The 15,491-nt window shown below is 35.8% G+C and overlaps 1 protein-coding gene across 3 annotated transcripts in view; it reads right to left on the reverse strand.

Annotated features, from left to right (window-relative positions):
• SHTN1 (shootin 1) overlaps positions 1–15,491 on the reverse strand; it is a 102,119-nt gene that overhangs the window by 44,183 nt on the left and 42,445 nt on the right. For all 3 annotated transcript variants that reach the window (XM_068548628.1, XM_068548626.1, XM_068548627.1), the window contains 2 exons: positions 12,290–12,384; positions 2,051–2,197 (listed from right to left, as the gene is read on the reverse strand). In XM_068548628.1, the coding sequence (XP_068404729.1) occupies positions 2,051–2,197; positions 12,290–12,384 (242 nt within the window). The remainder of the gene's footprint in view (positions 1–2,050; positions 2,198–12,289; positions 12,385–15,491) is intronic.

Below are 15,491 nucleotides of genomic sequence, written 5' to 3' on the forward strand. Positions count from 1 at the left end.
TACAGATAATACTTAAGATCACTATCAGCAATGTGATTCAATATAAATTTATTGAAGACTATATCCCAGATAATTTAATTTTTAAATGTGAGTAGAAAAAGTAAAATATTCATTTAATTTAAGTAAAAAATTCATTTAAAACAGATTAACACTTTTGTGCCCATTTTCAAAAGAAAAACTCAGGTAATATTAAAAATTTGGTGGGACAATTTGGTAACAAATACCAAAAACCTTAAAAAAAAAAAAATAAGGAAGAAAAGGCCCTTGATTCAGTAATACTACTTTTAGAATGTGTGAAATAGTAAGACAAGTGTTCAAATACATTAACTAGAATGTTCTTTATAACAGGGAAAACTTGGAAATAACCTAAATGTCCGCCAACATTACTGATTTAATAAATTATAGTTATGTTCATTAAATGAAATACTATGCAACCATTTAAAAATCACATAACCTCACTATACACTGACATGGAAATATACATTACCAAATGAAAAAAATCAGGTTATAGAACCATATGCTTGGCATGATTCCATTTAAGCTATATTCATAAAACTACACATTTACATAAAGTTTGGATATGCACCAAAATATGGGATTTTTAACGAATCTTAATTTTCTGCTTTAGCTTTTTCTATATTTAAAAAATTTGTTTTATTACAATCATAAAAACAACACAGTTGTGTTTTAAAGATTGCTAAATCTGCAAGGGAACTTATAGACAGGTAAGAAATATTTTCAACCACATACATGAAAGATTATCCAGAATAATTGTATAGTATAGTATAATAAGTTTAGAAGTACTGACTGCTATAAGTTCATTTATAACTTTTACCTAATCTTCAGTACCTTTCCCCGTACCCCAACAAGGTACATACACAACAATTTAGTCCCATCCTCAATACAATTTACTAGGTTCTTGCAAGCATTATTTACTAAATGAGTTAACTACAGCAGTAGAACTTTTCAGAACCAAAATTTCTAGCATAAGCTAAATAAAAATAAACCTTCTTTCATTCTCTTCATTTGAAAAGGTAATTCCCGCATATGGGGACAAAAAAAATTATTTCCCTCCCATCCTATTCCCCAGGCCTCTTTCCCAGGGGCAAGCACAGTTACCACATATTCATCTAGAGGTTCTCTAGGTATACGCCAACATTTCTTATGGAAGAAAAAAAAAATTAACTCTACCTCACAACCAACTTGGTAAAAACTCCAGGAACTTCCAAGGATTAAATGTCAATATTGTTGCTTAAAGAGACTTTGACAGGTGATAACAAATGGCAGCTAACAGCCTTTCCTTCACAAACTAGGTACACTGTAAGTAGTATAAACACTGATGTAATTTTTCTCAAGTGGTTTCTTTAATTTGAAAGGCTTTGTTCCACCTCTTCGCCTCTCCTCCTCTCTGCCTCTCTTTCTCACCCACCACGGTGACTATCCTTTCTGCCTAGCACACACAGGTAGGCTGTGTCAGCTGGAATAGCTCTGCTCATACAAATGGAAATAACCACTTAGGAAGTCTTTAAACATATAGATTTGTGCAAGTTTACAAAATCAGAAATTTTCTCTAAGCAAATAATTACTACTAACATGGACTTTTCCTCCCTCTTTGAATAAAACCTATGCCCAGGGAAGGTCTCAAAAAAACAAAACAAAACAAAACAAAACCTATGCCCTCCAACAAGCTCTTTGAGACCACTACACAATACATTCTCCTAGTATATGCAGTCTCCCAGAACACAATCAACTCAACTTGGAAATGCGCATTTCCAAACTGCATTATCCAAGCTCTTTTTGAGTTTTATCTCTTTCCCTCGCTTCTTCTGACCCTTTGGACAGTTTAAAGATCATTATAAAGCCTACAACAGTGCATAAATTTTAGTTGGGTACTATAAATTAAATTCATTTGGTAGCTATTTTTTCTAAAAGGTGAAAAGACTGGAAAGACTTAGTCACTTAGGCAAAACATGGAACTATGAGCTACTGGACTGACTCCTCTCAATCTAAGTATATGTGTGTATTAAAACTCCAGGAGAAAATCTGGTACCTTTTGTTGATGCTCAATTCTCTCTCCTTCAAGGAGCTGTATGAGTTTTGCATTTTCATCTAAAGCTTTCAAAAGCTGCTGGTCAGGAGCAGAGTTCTGTAGCAGAAGGTGGCTTTGTCTCTTTAGCTTGTTTTGTTCAATAAACATCTGCAAAAGTTAATTATAAAAATATATATACCAATCATTCTCACACATCTCCTCAACTAAAACTGGAGCAAAAGGAAAAGTATATGGAGTTTTTATTAAAAAGTTAAAGGCAATTTCTGAATTATAGTATAATGATTTTAGAAGTAATGATTGCTATGATTTCATTCATAACTTTTATATAATCTTTAGAACCTTTACCCTTGCCCCAGCACAGTATATATACAATAGTTTAGTCCTATACTGCAGTTTTTAATATTTTATTATTGCTTTAAAGTACATTAATACTAACAGTAGCAGCTAATATTTATCAAGAACTTATGCCAAGTACTCTACTAAATATTTTATACACATTATTTTAATCCTTACATCAATGCTATGAGTCGAATGTATCTGCTATGAAAAGCTAAAATGTACTAAACACTATGGGATAGATATGGTGGCAATCATTTTACATATACTTTATCATCTAATCCTTAGAACACCACTGTCAAGTAGACACTATTATCACCCCACTTTTACTAATAAGGTAACTGAGGCTCCGAGGGGTTAAGCAGCTTTCTCAAAGACACAAGTGAGAAGCAAAATCAGGATTTAAACCCAGATCTGTCTGATTTACAAGCCCACGCTCTTAACCATCTGGCTAATCTCCGTCCTCTGCTATCTACTAGACCTAAGATTCTGTCTTAAATTAGTTTTTCCCCAGTGACGAAAGTAGTTAACAGTATGAGGGTAAAGAAGGGAAGGAAAAAGGTATATTAATATTTACTGAGCATTTTATAAAACAATTTACATATATTATTAACTTAATCTTCACAACTTTACGTGATTGAAGGCAACATTATTTTCTATTCACCCATTATTTCTTTTCCTTAATACCCTACACAAGTCAGCCAATGGGTGATTCCAAGCATGAAATGTTTTTCAAATTCTGGTATCAGGCCTATCTTACAGTAGAGCAACAACATTTTCAAGTGAAATTTACATTCTTCCTCCATCTAACACCTCATTTCTCTGTAAGAATAGGTATAGATAGAGCGTGAATGAATGTGTGCGTGTGCACAAGTGCCAGGCTGGAGAAAAGTGAGACGGGAGGTATCCACACGCTAGGGAAGAGTAATCAGTATTCCATCATAGTATCTTAAACTTGAGATCAATGGTTTAATTGAAATGACTTATTGCAGGTTACTATTATCTTAAAAAATTATTTTTTTATACATTTTTCCCTATTAAAACTTAACTGGTTGAGGTCCCTTGCTGGTTATCTTAGAAAATATCTCAGAAGTCAACATGAAAGGCCAGCAAAAAGCAGCTGAAGTAAGTGAGATTCTCTGGCTTCCCAACAAGTGAGGCCTTTCACCAAGACAGCTCGGAGGCCAGGAGCAAAAAGAGAGGAAGCAGTCAGCGAGGTTGACCAGGACAGAGGTGGGAGCTCAGCAGTAAGACAATCAATGCAGGACACAAGTGACCATCAATGCCAAGGGTGCTTTATTACTCTCCCTGCACTGCTTCTCTGTGCTCTGGTTCTCTCTTGGGAAAAGGGATAGATCTCCTTTTCCGTGTAGCACTCAGGCAAACTTGCTTAACTTTACATGATTATAAATTATCTCAACTCTGTTATTTTGGAGAGAAAAGAATAAAGATATGTCTTAGGGATGCTAATAACATGAATTTCTTTTGCAAAACCCTGTAACAATCCCTAAATTACAATATAAGATGAAAAGAACATACAGAAAAGAAATTCCTTTCAATAACAATGGTAACTTGAAAAATATTAGTCATTAGACTACCTTTTCTAGACTTTAAGATACTAAAATAAAACACTAAATAATGCTTTTTCTAAGATGTATTTAAACCTAATGAATTTGGTTTTTAGCTATGGTAAGAACTTGTTGGTTAGAGTTATTAAGTTGGTCCCTTACCAGACAAATAACACCATTGGTATCAGAATTTCAGAGAAATTTTCCTAAATCTTTTCAAAGAATGAGAAGAAAATGTTGTGTTATTAATATATAATTCATTTTTTCCAAAATGACATTAAAATATCATCATCTGAGTTGTCTGAAAACAACACTAATTACGTAATAGTCTCACAGTATATTGGGACTACATGTTGAAAAAGGTATCCACACCATTAAACAGAGAAAAGAAAAACTACACTAAATAGTAAAAATTATACATTCAAAAAGTACAGGAAAGTCATCAAAAATTGAAATTATGTTGAGGAAATACAAAAACTTAACATAGTTATGAAGACAACCGGTTGTTTCTTCCGCGTGGGGGATCATGTTTTTGGTTTCGGGTTGTTTTTTTTTTTTTTTTAAATTCATTTACTGTTGGCTGCATTGGGTCTTGGTTGCTGCCCGTGGGCTTTCTCTAGTTGTGGCGAGTGGGGGCTACTCTTTGCTGCAGTGCACGGGTTTCTCACTGCGGTGGCTTCTCATTGCAGAGCACGGGCTCTAGGTGCACAGGCTTCATTAGTTGTGGCGCGTGGGCTCAGTAGTTGTGGCACGTGGGCTCAGTAGTTGCGGTGCACGGGCTTAGTTGCTTCACAGCATGTGGGATCTTCCCAGACCAGGGCTCAAACCTGTGTCCCCTGCATTGGCAGGCAGATTCTTAACCACTGTGCCACCAGGGAAGTCCTGGTTTTGGTTTTTAATTGGACAAGTGTGAACAGAAGTAAGGAAGAAACATTCAATTTTTAATTTACACATTTGAGAATTGTTTGTATGTTTACAAGGTATATATCTTCCTTTTGTAACTAAAAAGGTAACCTAAATTAACTTCAAAAATTGATTTCTGAGCAGAAGCAAGAAAAACTGCAATCCTGCAGCCTGTGAAACAAAACCCACATTCACAGAAAGATAGACAAGATGAAAACGCAGAGGGCTATGTACCAGATGAAGGAACAAGATAAAACCCCAGAAAAACAAGTAAATGAAGTGGAGATAGGCAACCTTCCAGAAAAAGAATTCAGAATAATGATAGTGAAGATGATCCAGGACCTCGGAAAAAGAATGGAGGCAAAGATTGAGAAGATGCCAGAAATGTTTAACAAAGACCTAGAAGAATTAAAGAACAAACAAACAGAGATGACCAATACAATAACTGAAACGAAAACTACACTAGAAGGAATCAACAGCAGAATAACTGAGGCAGAAGAATGGAAAAGTGACCTGGAAGAAAGAATGGTGGAATTCACTGCTGCGGAACAGAATAAAGAAAAAAGAATGAAAAGAAACGAAGACAGCCTAAGAGACCTCTGGGACAACATTAAATGCAACAACATTCGCATTATAGGGGTCCCAGAAGGAGAAGAGAGAGACAAAGGACCCGAGAAAATATCTGAAGAGATTATACATGAAAAATTCCCTAACATGGGAAAGGAAATAGCCACCCAAGTCCAGGAAGCGCAGCAAGTCCCATACAGGATAAACCCAAGGAGAAACACGCCGAGACACACAGTAATCAAATTGGCAACAATTAAAGACAAAGAAAAATTACTGAAAGCAGCAAGAGGAAAACCACAAATAACATACAAGGGAACTCCCATAAGGTTAACAGCTGATTTCTCAGCAGAAACTCTACAAGCCAGAAAGGAGTGGCATGATATACTTAAAAGTGACGAAAGGGAAGAAACTACAACCAAGATTACTCTATCCGGCAAGGATCTCCTTCAGATTCAATGCAGAAATCAAAAGCTTTACAGACAAGCAAAAGCTAAGAGAATTCAGCACCACCAAACCAGCTCTACAACAAATGCTAAAGGAACTTCTCTAAGTGGGAAACACAAGAGAAGAAAAGGACCTACAAAAACAAACCCAAAACAATTAAGAAAATGGTCATAGGAACATACATATTGATAATTACCTTAAACGTGAATGGATTAAATGCTCCAACCACAAGACACAGGCTTGCTGAATGGATACAAAAACAAGACCCATCTATATGCTGTCTACAAGAGACCCACTTCAGACCTAGGGACACACACAGACTGAAAGTGAGGGGATGGAAAAAGATATTCATGCAAATGGAAATCAAAAGAAAGCTGGAGTAGCAATACTCGTATCAGATAAAATAGACTTTAAAATAAAGAATGTTACAAGAGACAAGGAAGGACACTATATAATGATCAAGGGATCAATCCAAGAAGAAGATATAACAATTAAAAATATATATGCACCCAACATAGGAGCACCTCAATACATAAGTCAACTGCTAACAGCTATAAAAGAGGAAATCGACAGTAACACAATAATTGTGGGGGACTTTAACACCTCACTTAAACCAATGGACAGATCATCCAAAATGAAAATAAGGAAACAGAAGCTTTAAATGACACAATAGACCAGATAGATTTAATTGATATTTATAGGACATTCCATCCAAAAACAGCAGATTACACCTTCTTCTCAAGTGCGCACGGAACATTCTCCAGGATAGATCACATCTTGGGTCACAAATCAAGCCTCAGTAAATTTAAGAAAATTGAAATCATATCAAGCATCTTTTCTGACCACAACGCTATGAGATTAGAAATCAATTACAGGGAAAAAAACGTAAAAACACAAACACATGGAGGCTAAACAATACATTACTAAATAACCAACAGATCACTAAAGAAATCAAAGAGGAAATCAAAAAATACCTAGACACAAATGACAATAAAAACACGACGATCTAACACCTATGGGATGCAGCAAAAGCAGTTCTAAAAGGGAAGTTTATAGCTATACAAGCCTACCTCAAGAAACAAGAAAAATCTCAAATGAACAATCTAACCTTACACCTAAAGGAACTAGAGAAAGAAGAACAAACAAAACTCAAAGTTAGCAGAAGGAAAGAAATCATCAAGATCAGAGCAGAAATAAATGAAATAGAAACAAAGAAAACAATAGCAAAGATCAATAAAACTAAAAGCTGGTTCTTTGAGAAGATAAATAAAATTGATAAACCATTAGCCAGACTCACCAAGAAAAAGAGGGAGAGGACTCAAATCAATAAAATTAGAAATGAAAAAGGAGAAGTTACAACAGACACCGCAGAAATACAAAGCATCCTAAGAGACTACTGCAAGCAACTCTATGCCAATAAAATGGACAACCTGGAAGAAATGGACGAATTCTTCAAAAGGTATAACCTTCCAAGACTGAACCAGGAAGAAATAGAAAATATGAACACACCAATCACAAGTAATGAAATTGAAACTGTGATTAAAAATCTTCCAACAAACAAAAGTCCAGGACCAGATGGCTTCACAGGTGAATTCTATCAAACATTTACAGAAGAACTAACACCCATCCTTCTCAAACTCTTCCAAAAAATTGCAGAGGAAGGAACACTCCCAAACTCATTCTATGAGGCCACCATCACCCTGATACCAAAACCAGACAAAGATACTACAAAAAAAGAAAATTACAGACCAATATCACTGATGAATATAGATGCAAAAATCCTCAACAAAATACTAGCAAACAGAATCCAACAACACATTAAAAGGATCATACACCACGATCAAGTGGGATTTATCCCAGGGATGCAAGGATTCTTCAATATATGCAAATCAATCAATGTGATACACCATATTAACAAATTGAAGAATAAAAACCATATGATCATCTCAATAGATGCAGAAAAAGGTTTCGACAAAATTCAACACCCATTTATGATAAAAACTCTCCAGAAAGTGGGCATAGAGGGAACCCACCTCAACATAATAAAGGCCATATACGACAAACCCACAGCAAACATCATTCTCAATGGTGGAAAACTGAAAGCATTTCCTCTAAGATCAGGAACAAGACAAGGATGTCCACTCTCGCCACAATTATTCAACACAGTTTTGGAAGTCCTAGCCATGGCAATCAGAGAAGAAAAAGAAATAAAAGGAATACAAATTGGAAAAGAAGAAGTAAAAACTGTCACTGTTTGCAGATGACATGATACTATACATAGAGAATCCTAAAGATGCCACCAGAAAACTACTAGAGCCAATCAATGGATTTGGTAAAGTTGCAGGATACAAAATTAATGCACAGAAATCTCTTGCATTCCTATACATTAATGATGAAAAATCAGAAAGAGAAATTAAGGAAACACTCCCATTTACCATTGCAACAAAAAGAATAAAATACCTAGGAATAAAGCTACTTAGGGAGACAAAAGACCTATATGCAGAAAACTATAAGACACTGATGAAAGAAATTAAAGATGATACCAACAGATGGAGAGATATACCATGTTCTTGGATTGGAAGAATCAACATTGTGAAAATGACTATACTACCCAAAGCAATCTACAGATTCAATGCAATCCCTATCAAATTACCAGTGGCATTCTTTATGGAACTAGAACAAAAAATGTTAAAATTTTTATGGAGATACAAAAGACCCCAAATAGCCAAAGCAGTCTTGAGGGAAAAAAATGGAGCTGGAGGAATCAGACTCCCTGACTTCAGACTTTACTACAAAGCTACAGTAATCAAGACAATATGGTACTGGCACAAAAACAGAAACATAGATCAATGGAACAAGATAGAAAGCCCAGAGAAAGCACCTATGGTCAACTAATCTATGACAAAAGAGGCAAGGATATACAATGGAGAAAAGACAGCCTCTTCAATAAGTAGTGCTGGGAAAACTGGACGGCTACATGTAAAAGAATGAAATTAGGACACTCCCTAACACCATACACAAAAATAAACTCAAAATGGATTAGAGACCTAAATGTAAGACTGGACACTATAAAACTCTTAGACGAAAACATAGGAAGAACACTCTTTGACATAAATCACAGCAAGATCTTTTTTGATCCACCTCCTCGAGTAATGGAAATAAAAACAAAAATAAACAAATGGGACCTAATGAAACTTCAAAGCTTTTGCACAGCAAAGGAAACCATAAACAAGACGAACAGACAACCCTCAGAATGGGAGAAAATATTTGCAAACGAATCAACGGACAAAGGATTAATCTCCAAAATATATAAACAGCTCATGCAGCTCAATATTAAAAAACAAACACCCCAATCCAAAAATGGGCAGAAGACCTAAACAGACATTTCTCAAAAGAAGACATACAGATGGCCAAGAAGCACATGAAAAGATGCTCAACATCACTAATTATTAGAGAAATGCAAATCAAAACTACAATGAGGTATCACCTCACACCAGTTAGAATGGGCGTCATCAGAAAATCTACAAACAACAAATGCTGGAGAGGGTGTGGAGAAAAGGGAACCCTCTTGCACTGTTGGTGGGAATGTAAATTGATACAGCCACTATGGAGAACAGTATGGAGGTTCCTTAAAAAACTAAAAATAGAATTACCATATGATCCAGCAATCCCACTACTGGGCATATAACCTGAGAAAACCATAATTCAAAAAGACACATGCACCCCAATGTTCACTGCAGCAGTATTTACAATAGCCAGGTCATGGAAGCAACCTAAATGCCCATCGACAGAGGAATGGATAAAGAAGATGTGGTACATATATACAATGGAATATTACTCAGCCATAAAAAGGAACGAAATTGGGTCATTTGTAGAGACGTGGATGTATCTAGAGACTGTCATACAGAGTGAAGTAAGTCAGAAAGAGAAAAACAAATATTGTATATTAACGCATATATGTGGAACCTAGAAAAATGGTACCGATGAACCGGTTTGCAGGGCAGAAGTTGAGACACAGATGTAGAGAACAAACGTATGGACACCAAGGGGGGAAAGCCGTGGGGGGGTGGGGGGGTGGTGTGATGAATTGGGAGATTGGGATTGACATGTATACACTGATGTGTATAAAACTGATGACTAATAAGAACCTGCTGTATAAAAAAATAAATAAAATAAAATCCAAAAATTAAAAAAAGAAAAAGAAAAGCACCGTCAAATATTCAGAGTTTGGCAAAACGAAAATAGGAAAAAAAAAAAAAAAATTGATTTCTACAGCTCTACACTGTATACTCCAACAGGGCAAGGTTCATATTTGCTTTCTTCACCATTATATTCCCACTATCTACACACTGACTGGCTTACTAGATGTTTGCTGAATGCACTAAGGAACAAAACGCAAAAGTGTTACTTCTCTGGTTAAGCCAAGTCGTGTACCTTTTAACCGTAGTTATCTGTTGAAAACCTGAGAATTTGTAAACCATGAAAAGGGAAGATATAGTAGTTCTAATCGAGCTTTGTCTTTTCTTCTCACTACTGTGTAGATCAAACCTAGATATTGTAAAATCATTGAGCACTGTTGCAAATACTTACGCTACCAGTAATGTAAGTGCCACCACTCTTGCTTTCCCTCCTCAAACTTCTCTCTCCTCATTCTGGGTTAACATGTCAGCATTATTGTTTCCACTAATCACTACCAAGTGGATGGCAGACTGAATCATTCATTTCCATATTCTTAAAGGAATCTTACTTCTTCCATCTATCCTCTCTGCTACTGCATGGCCTTCAAGTTTTTCTTTGAGCTGCTTTGTATTCTAACATCATTCTACAAACAAGAAATGGAAAACTGAAAATGTCTCTCAAAATAAGACCCTAGCATTCAGGTCAAAATCAGCCAACATTTTCAGTTTTGCAATGGAGGCATCTTCACATTATCTCTACTCTCCCTCCCTTCAACCATTTATTTAGTTCCATTATTTATATGCTGCAGCTTTTTCCAAAGGGCTCTAACACACTTTAATTTTTTTTTTCTTCCTTCCAGGAAATAAGAGAACAATACTTACTCACCTTTCATTAAACTCTCTGAATAAAATGAATCATAATATTTCAAATCAGATCTTCTCAGACTAAATCTTTTATAGAGTTCATTGCTAGCACAGCTACATTCAAGCACAGAAAAACTCCTGCACAAAACCATAATCTGATTTTCAAATGTCATTCCCATAACCCCATGCTTTGCCTTCCTTCTACACCTTGGATATGTCCACCTAAGAATGTTTTATATTTCCTTAGCTACTTCCCTTGAACGTACAGTACGCACAGATTCAAAATATTTACACATGATGGAAGTCTCATGCAGATCAGCTCCACATCATGAGCTGTTACAGTTCAGCCAACTGGTGCCTCATCATTTCCCTGGAATCCAGTCCCAGAGCCATGGAATACCCAATAACCACATGGCAACAAAGTTAAGGCCAGAACATGAGAAGCTCAAAGCTTATCTCTAACATGAGAGAAAAGTCATTACTCTGGTGAAAGGCTCAGATAATGGATGTGTAACATGACAATGTTCCACAGCAAGTGGAAGAATCAACTCACATAATGAGAGCACTGAATTGTAGCTGAAGAGAAATACTAAGACCATGATATTGTTATTTCAGATGGTATACTGAGACGTAACCTAGATTCTTAAGGCTACTGGAAACATGCAAAAATCCTGTACTCTGCCACGGAGCAACTGGGCCCGTGAGCCACAATTACCGAGCCTGCGCGTCTGGAGCCTGTGCTCCACAACAAGAGAGGCTGCGATAGTGAGAGGCCCGCGCACCGCGATGAAGAGTGGTCCCCGTTTGCCACAACTAGAGAAAGCCCTCACACAGAAACGAAGACCCAACACAGCCATAAATTAATTAATTAATTATTTTTTTTAAAAAAAGAAAAGGTAAAGACTTAAAAACTGGAATATAACAAACAAACAAACAAAAATCCTGTACTCAAGTTGGACTTTCCCTCACAAGTTATGGGATGGGTATCCCTAAATATAATTTCTTTCCCTGACACAGCATTTTATAGTTTACAAAATTCTTTTGAAAAATTGTGCCATTTGATTTTAAAATCCACTTGGTTAGGTTGGTAACATCACCCATTTTACAGATGGTGAAAGTGAAGCCCAAAGAGGCTAAGGGACTGCTAATAACTGCTAGTAACATACAACTACTAACTGAATGACACGGCCAAAATTTAAACCCAGATCTTCTGACACCAAGTTCAATGAATTTGATACTATTCCATAGCTCCCTAAATCAGGTGATCCTTAATTCAAAGTGACAACTGCTTATTCAACCTCAAAAAATATTTTTATATGTCATCTGCAAAGTTCTTTAAAATATAAAAATAAAATACGAAGTCTCTGCAAGATATTTACCTCTTGTGCAAACGACTCTGCTTTCTTTCGAAGGTCCTTCTCCAGTTCCAAGTTCACTTGCATTTCCTCATACTCTTCTACTGCTAGCATGGACACTTGAGAAGACAAGGAAAAGAAAATGGACAATACGCCACACAGATTATCAGGAATAAGGATGAAAAATGGTGACGAAAAGATTCCTTATTCAGGCATATAAGCACCCGCATTCATTGCTGGTTGGAGTACAAATTGGTAAGACCTTTTTAGAGGGCAACTTGGCAATATGAATCTAAAATCTAAAACTATTCATACCCTTTGACTCAACAATTCCACTTTTAGGAATGTATTTATTCTCCTTAAAGAATAAATCATGAACATATACAGAGATTTAATTGCAAGGGTGCTCTCTGCATCATTGCTGAAAACAGCGAAATAATCTAGATGGTCTAACACTGAAGGATCAGTAAGTAAAGTATGCTATGTACAAGAAATATTCTGCCATCAAACTTACATTGTAGAGGCATATTTACTGAACGGAAAGACATTCATGATATATCTTTAAAATGAGTTCATTTTTGTTTTTTAAAAGCCACATACAAAACACATCAACAAGGATTTCACTGAAGAGGAAACATGTGAAAGGCCAATTACCATCTGCATTAGTAACCAAGGAAAAGGAAAGTAAAACCATAGCTACCTTTTTATACTCACCAAAGAGGCAACTGGCAAAAATTTTAAAGTATAGCTATATCAAGTTGGGAGAGAATACAGAACAATGGAAACAAATACACTGTTAACAGGAGTATAAACTTATAGATCTACTTTAAAAATAATTTGGCATTATGTAGTGAAATTGAAGATAAAATTTTACCTTTGGCATATATCTTAGTGAAACTCTTGGATATGTGCACCAGAAGACATGTATAAGAATTTTCATAACAGCATGACTTGGAATAGCAAAAAAACTGGAAAAAACTCAAACATTCACCAAATGGATACTGGATAAATGAATTTTGGTACAGACATTGAATGAAATATTATACAGCAGTGAAAATAAACGTACCACAGCAATACCCTTCAACATGATGAACCGGACAAACACAAAAAGTAGCAGAAGGACATATGCAAAATGATATCATTTATATAAAGTTCAAAAACAGGCAAAATTAAACAATATGCTGTTTAGGGATATATATATATATATATATATATATATATATATATATATATATATATCTGACAAAACTATAAATAAAAGCAATGAAAGAAGTCCAAGGAGGGAACACAAGTAGAGACTGATGTTCAGGGGCTTGTAAAGCACCGATGGGCAAAAAAGATATTTCTTTTGTTGGTATTTTATTTATACTCCATATACATTATAAACATATTTAATAAATAATTCAATGTACATATATAGGTTTTTTGATTGAAATATTATATGTTAATATTATATGTTAAAGGTGTACAATATAGTGATTCACAATTTTTAAAGGTTATGCTCCATTTATAGTTATTATAAAATATTGGCTATATTTCCTGTGTTGTACAATATATCCTTGTAGCTTATTTTATACATAATAGTTTGTACCTCTTAGTCCCCTACCCATAAATTGCCCCTCCCCCCTTTCCTCTTCTGGAAGAATAAACACTAAAATGTTAATAGTGCTTATCTCTGGACTGTAAGGGTTGAGTTTTTTTTTTTTCTTTTCCCATATAAATCTATACTTTCCACCAAAAAAGTATGTTATTTGAATAAAAAGAAAAAATGTACATATGTAAGTTATTTCAAAGTGCTCTCCATGTTTATAACGAAGAGAAACAGCCTTAGATCCATATGGGTCCAGAGTCAGAGCTTTGAATTAAAGAATCACCGTGGACAGAAATCTTCAAAGGGACTATCCTGTCGAATAGGAGCAACATGAATTCTTTCCTACTTTTTGACATTTTGTGACCTATTCTGTTAAGTAATGATGTAGACGGGACAGAGGGAGTGATGACGCCATTACCAACTAGGAACCACATAGGTGGACAGCACACTAGTCTCTCCATTGGCTTCCAGCGAGGCACTTTCAATCCTGAGCTGAGTCATGTCAATAAAAACCTTTAAAAAGGCTCTCTTAATGGCAGCTTTCACAAACTGTTCCTCCAGGGCACTTCAGTCCTAACTGATTAAGGACTGGTTTACTGCGTAATGACATAGAATTTCAGACTCTGTACTCGGTCAATCTACTGCCTCCTCAGAGGAAAGACTAATAGTCTTACTCAAGTAAAGCAATGAAGTGGTGGTTTGTCATGTGAATTACAGGTCCCTGAGAGCTAAATGATTTTCAAACCTATTTAAAAATAAGAAATTTCACAAAGGAAACAAAGAAGATTATGACTATCTGAAGCCCTGGGCAAGATAATTGACTTTCTATGTCCAGAACACTATAATAAAAAGTGAATTTTCACATGACCTGGCCCTCTTGGATTCTGAAAGAAATTCGGTTGGTCCTAGTCATGTATTTATTTATATAATCTCTCTCTTCCTAGATAAGGGTCTCCCTGAAGGCAAGGTCCATGATATTAACCTCTGCAGAGCCCTCTGTTTCTAGCACAGTGCATCACGACTGAAAATTCTTCTACACCATTTCTATCTTCTTAAATGCACAAAAGGCAGAGGAAATGTTACAACCTAGTGCATCTCCCACACTTAGCTACAAGGTCCTTTATTTACTAAAAAAAAAAAATCTCAATTCATGAATGACACAAAGATGGAGAACTACCACCAATAACAATAGCGAAGGCCCTGGGTCTGAAAGGTTTCCTTTTAGTGTTGTAGCTTCTGAACTAGGAAAGACAGTGGCTGAGGGAAAAAAGGAGAACAAAAAGCAAAGTCCCCTCCCTTAAGAATTATGTTTGCAGAACTGCACTTTGCTCCTTTGCCCTAAACCAGGGGACATAAGAAATGGTCCCATGAGACTTGATGCTGTGTTTTATGACAAGGATGATGGAATCAAATTACACAGAATTTTCTCTAGAAGTAGCCTCTGGAGAAAGTTCCTTCTCACCATGAGACCAGGTCTGCTTCTCCTGACCAACAGGTAAATTTTTATGTGATTCATAAAAATGATCACGAATCTCTCATCACTCTGGCTCCTAGATAGCTCAGAGCCAGACTTCAGGCACACAGGCAGGAAATGTGCAAAAACTCGGAGTAAGTAATAAGGACTTTGTACATTAA

The sequence above is a fragment of the Eschrichtius robustus genome, chromosome 7 (assembly GCF_028021215.1).
Source record: "Eschrichtius robustus isolate mEscRob2 chromosome 7, mEscRob2.pri, whole genome shotgun sequence".
Classification (NCBI taxonomy): domain Eukaryota; kingdom Metazoa; phylum Chordata; class Mammalia; order Artiodactyla; family Eschrichtiidae; genus Eschrichtius; species Eschrichtius robustus.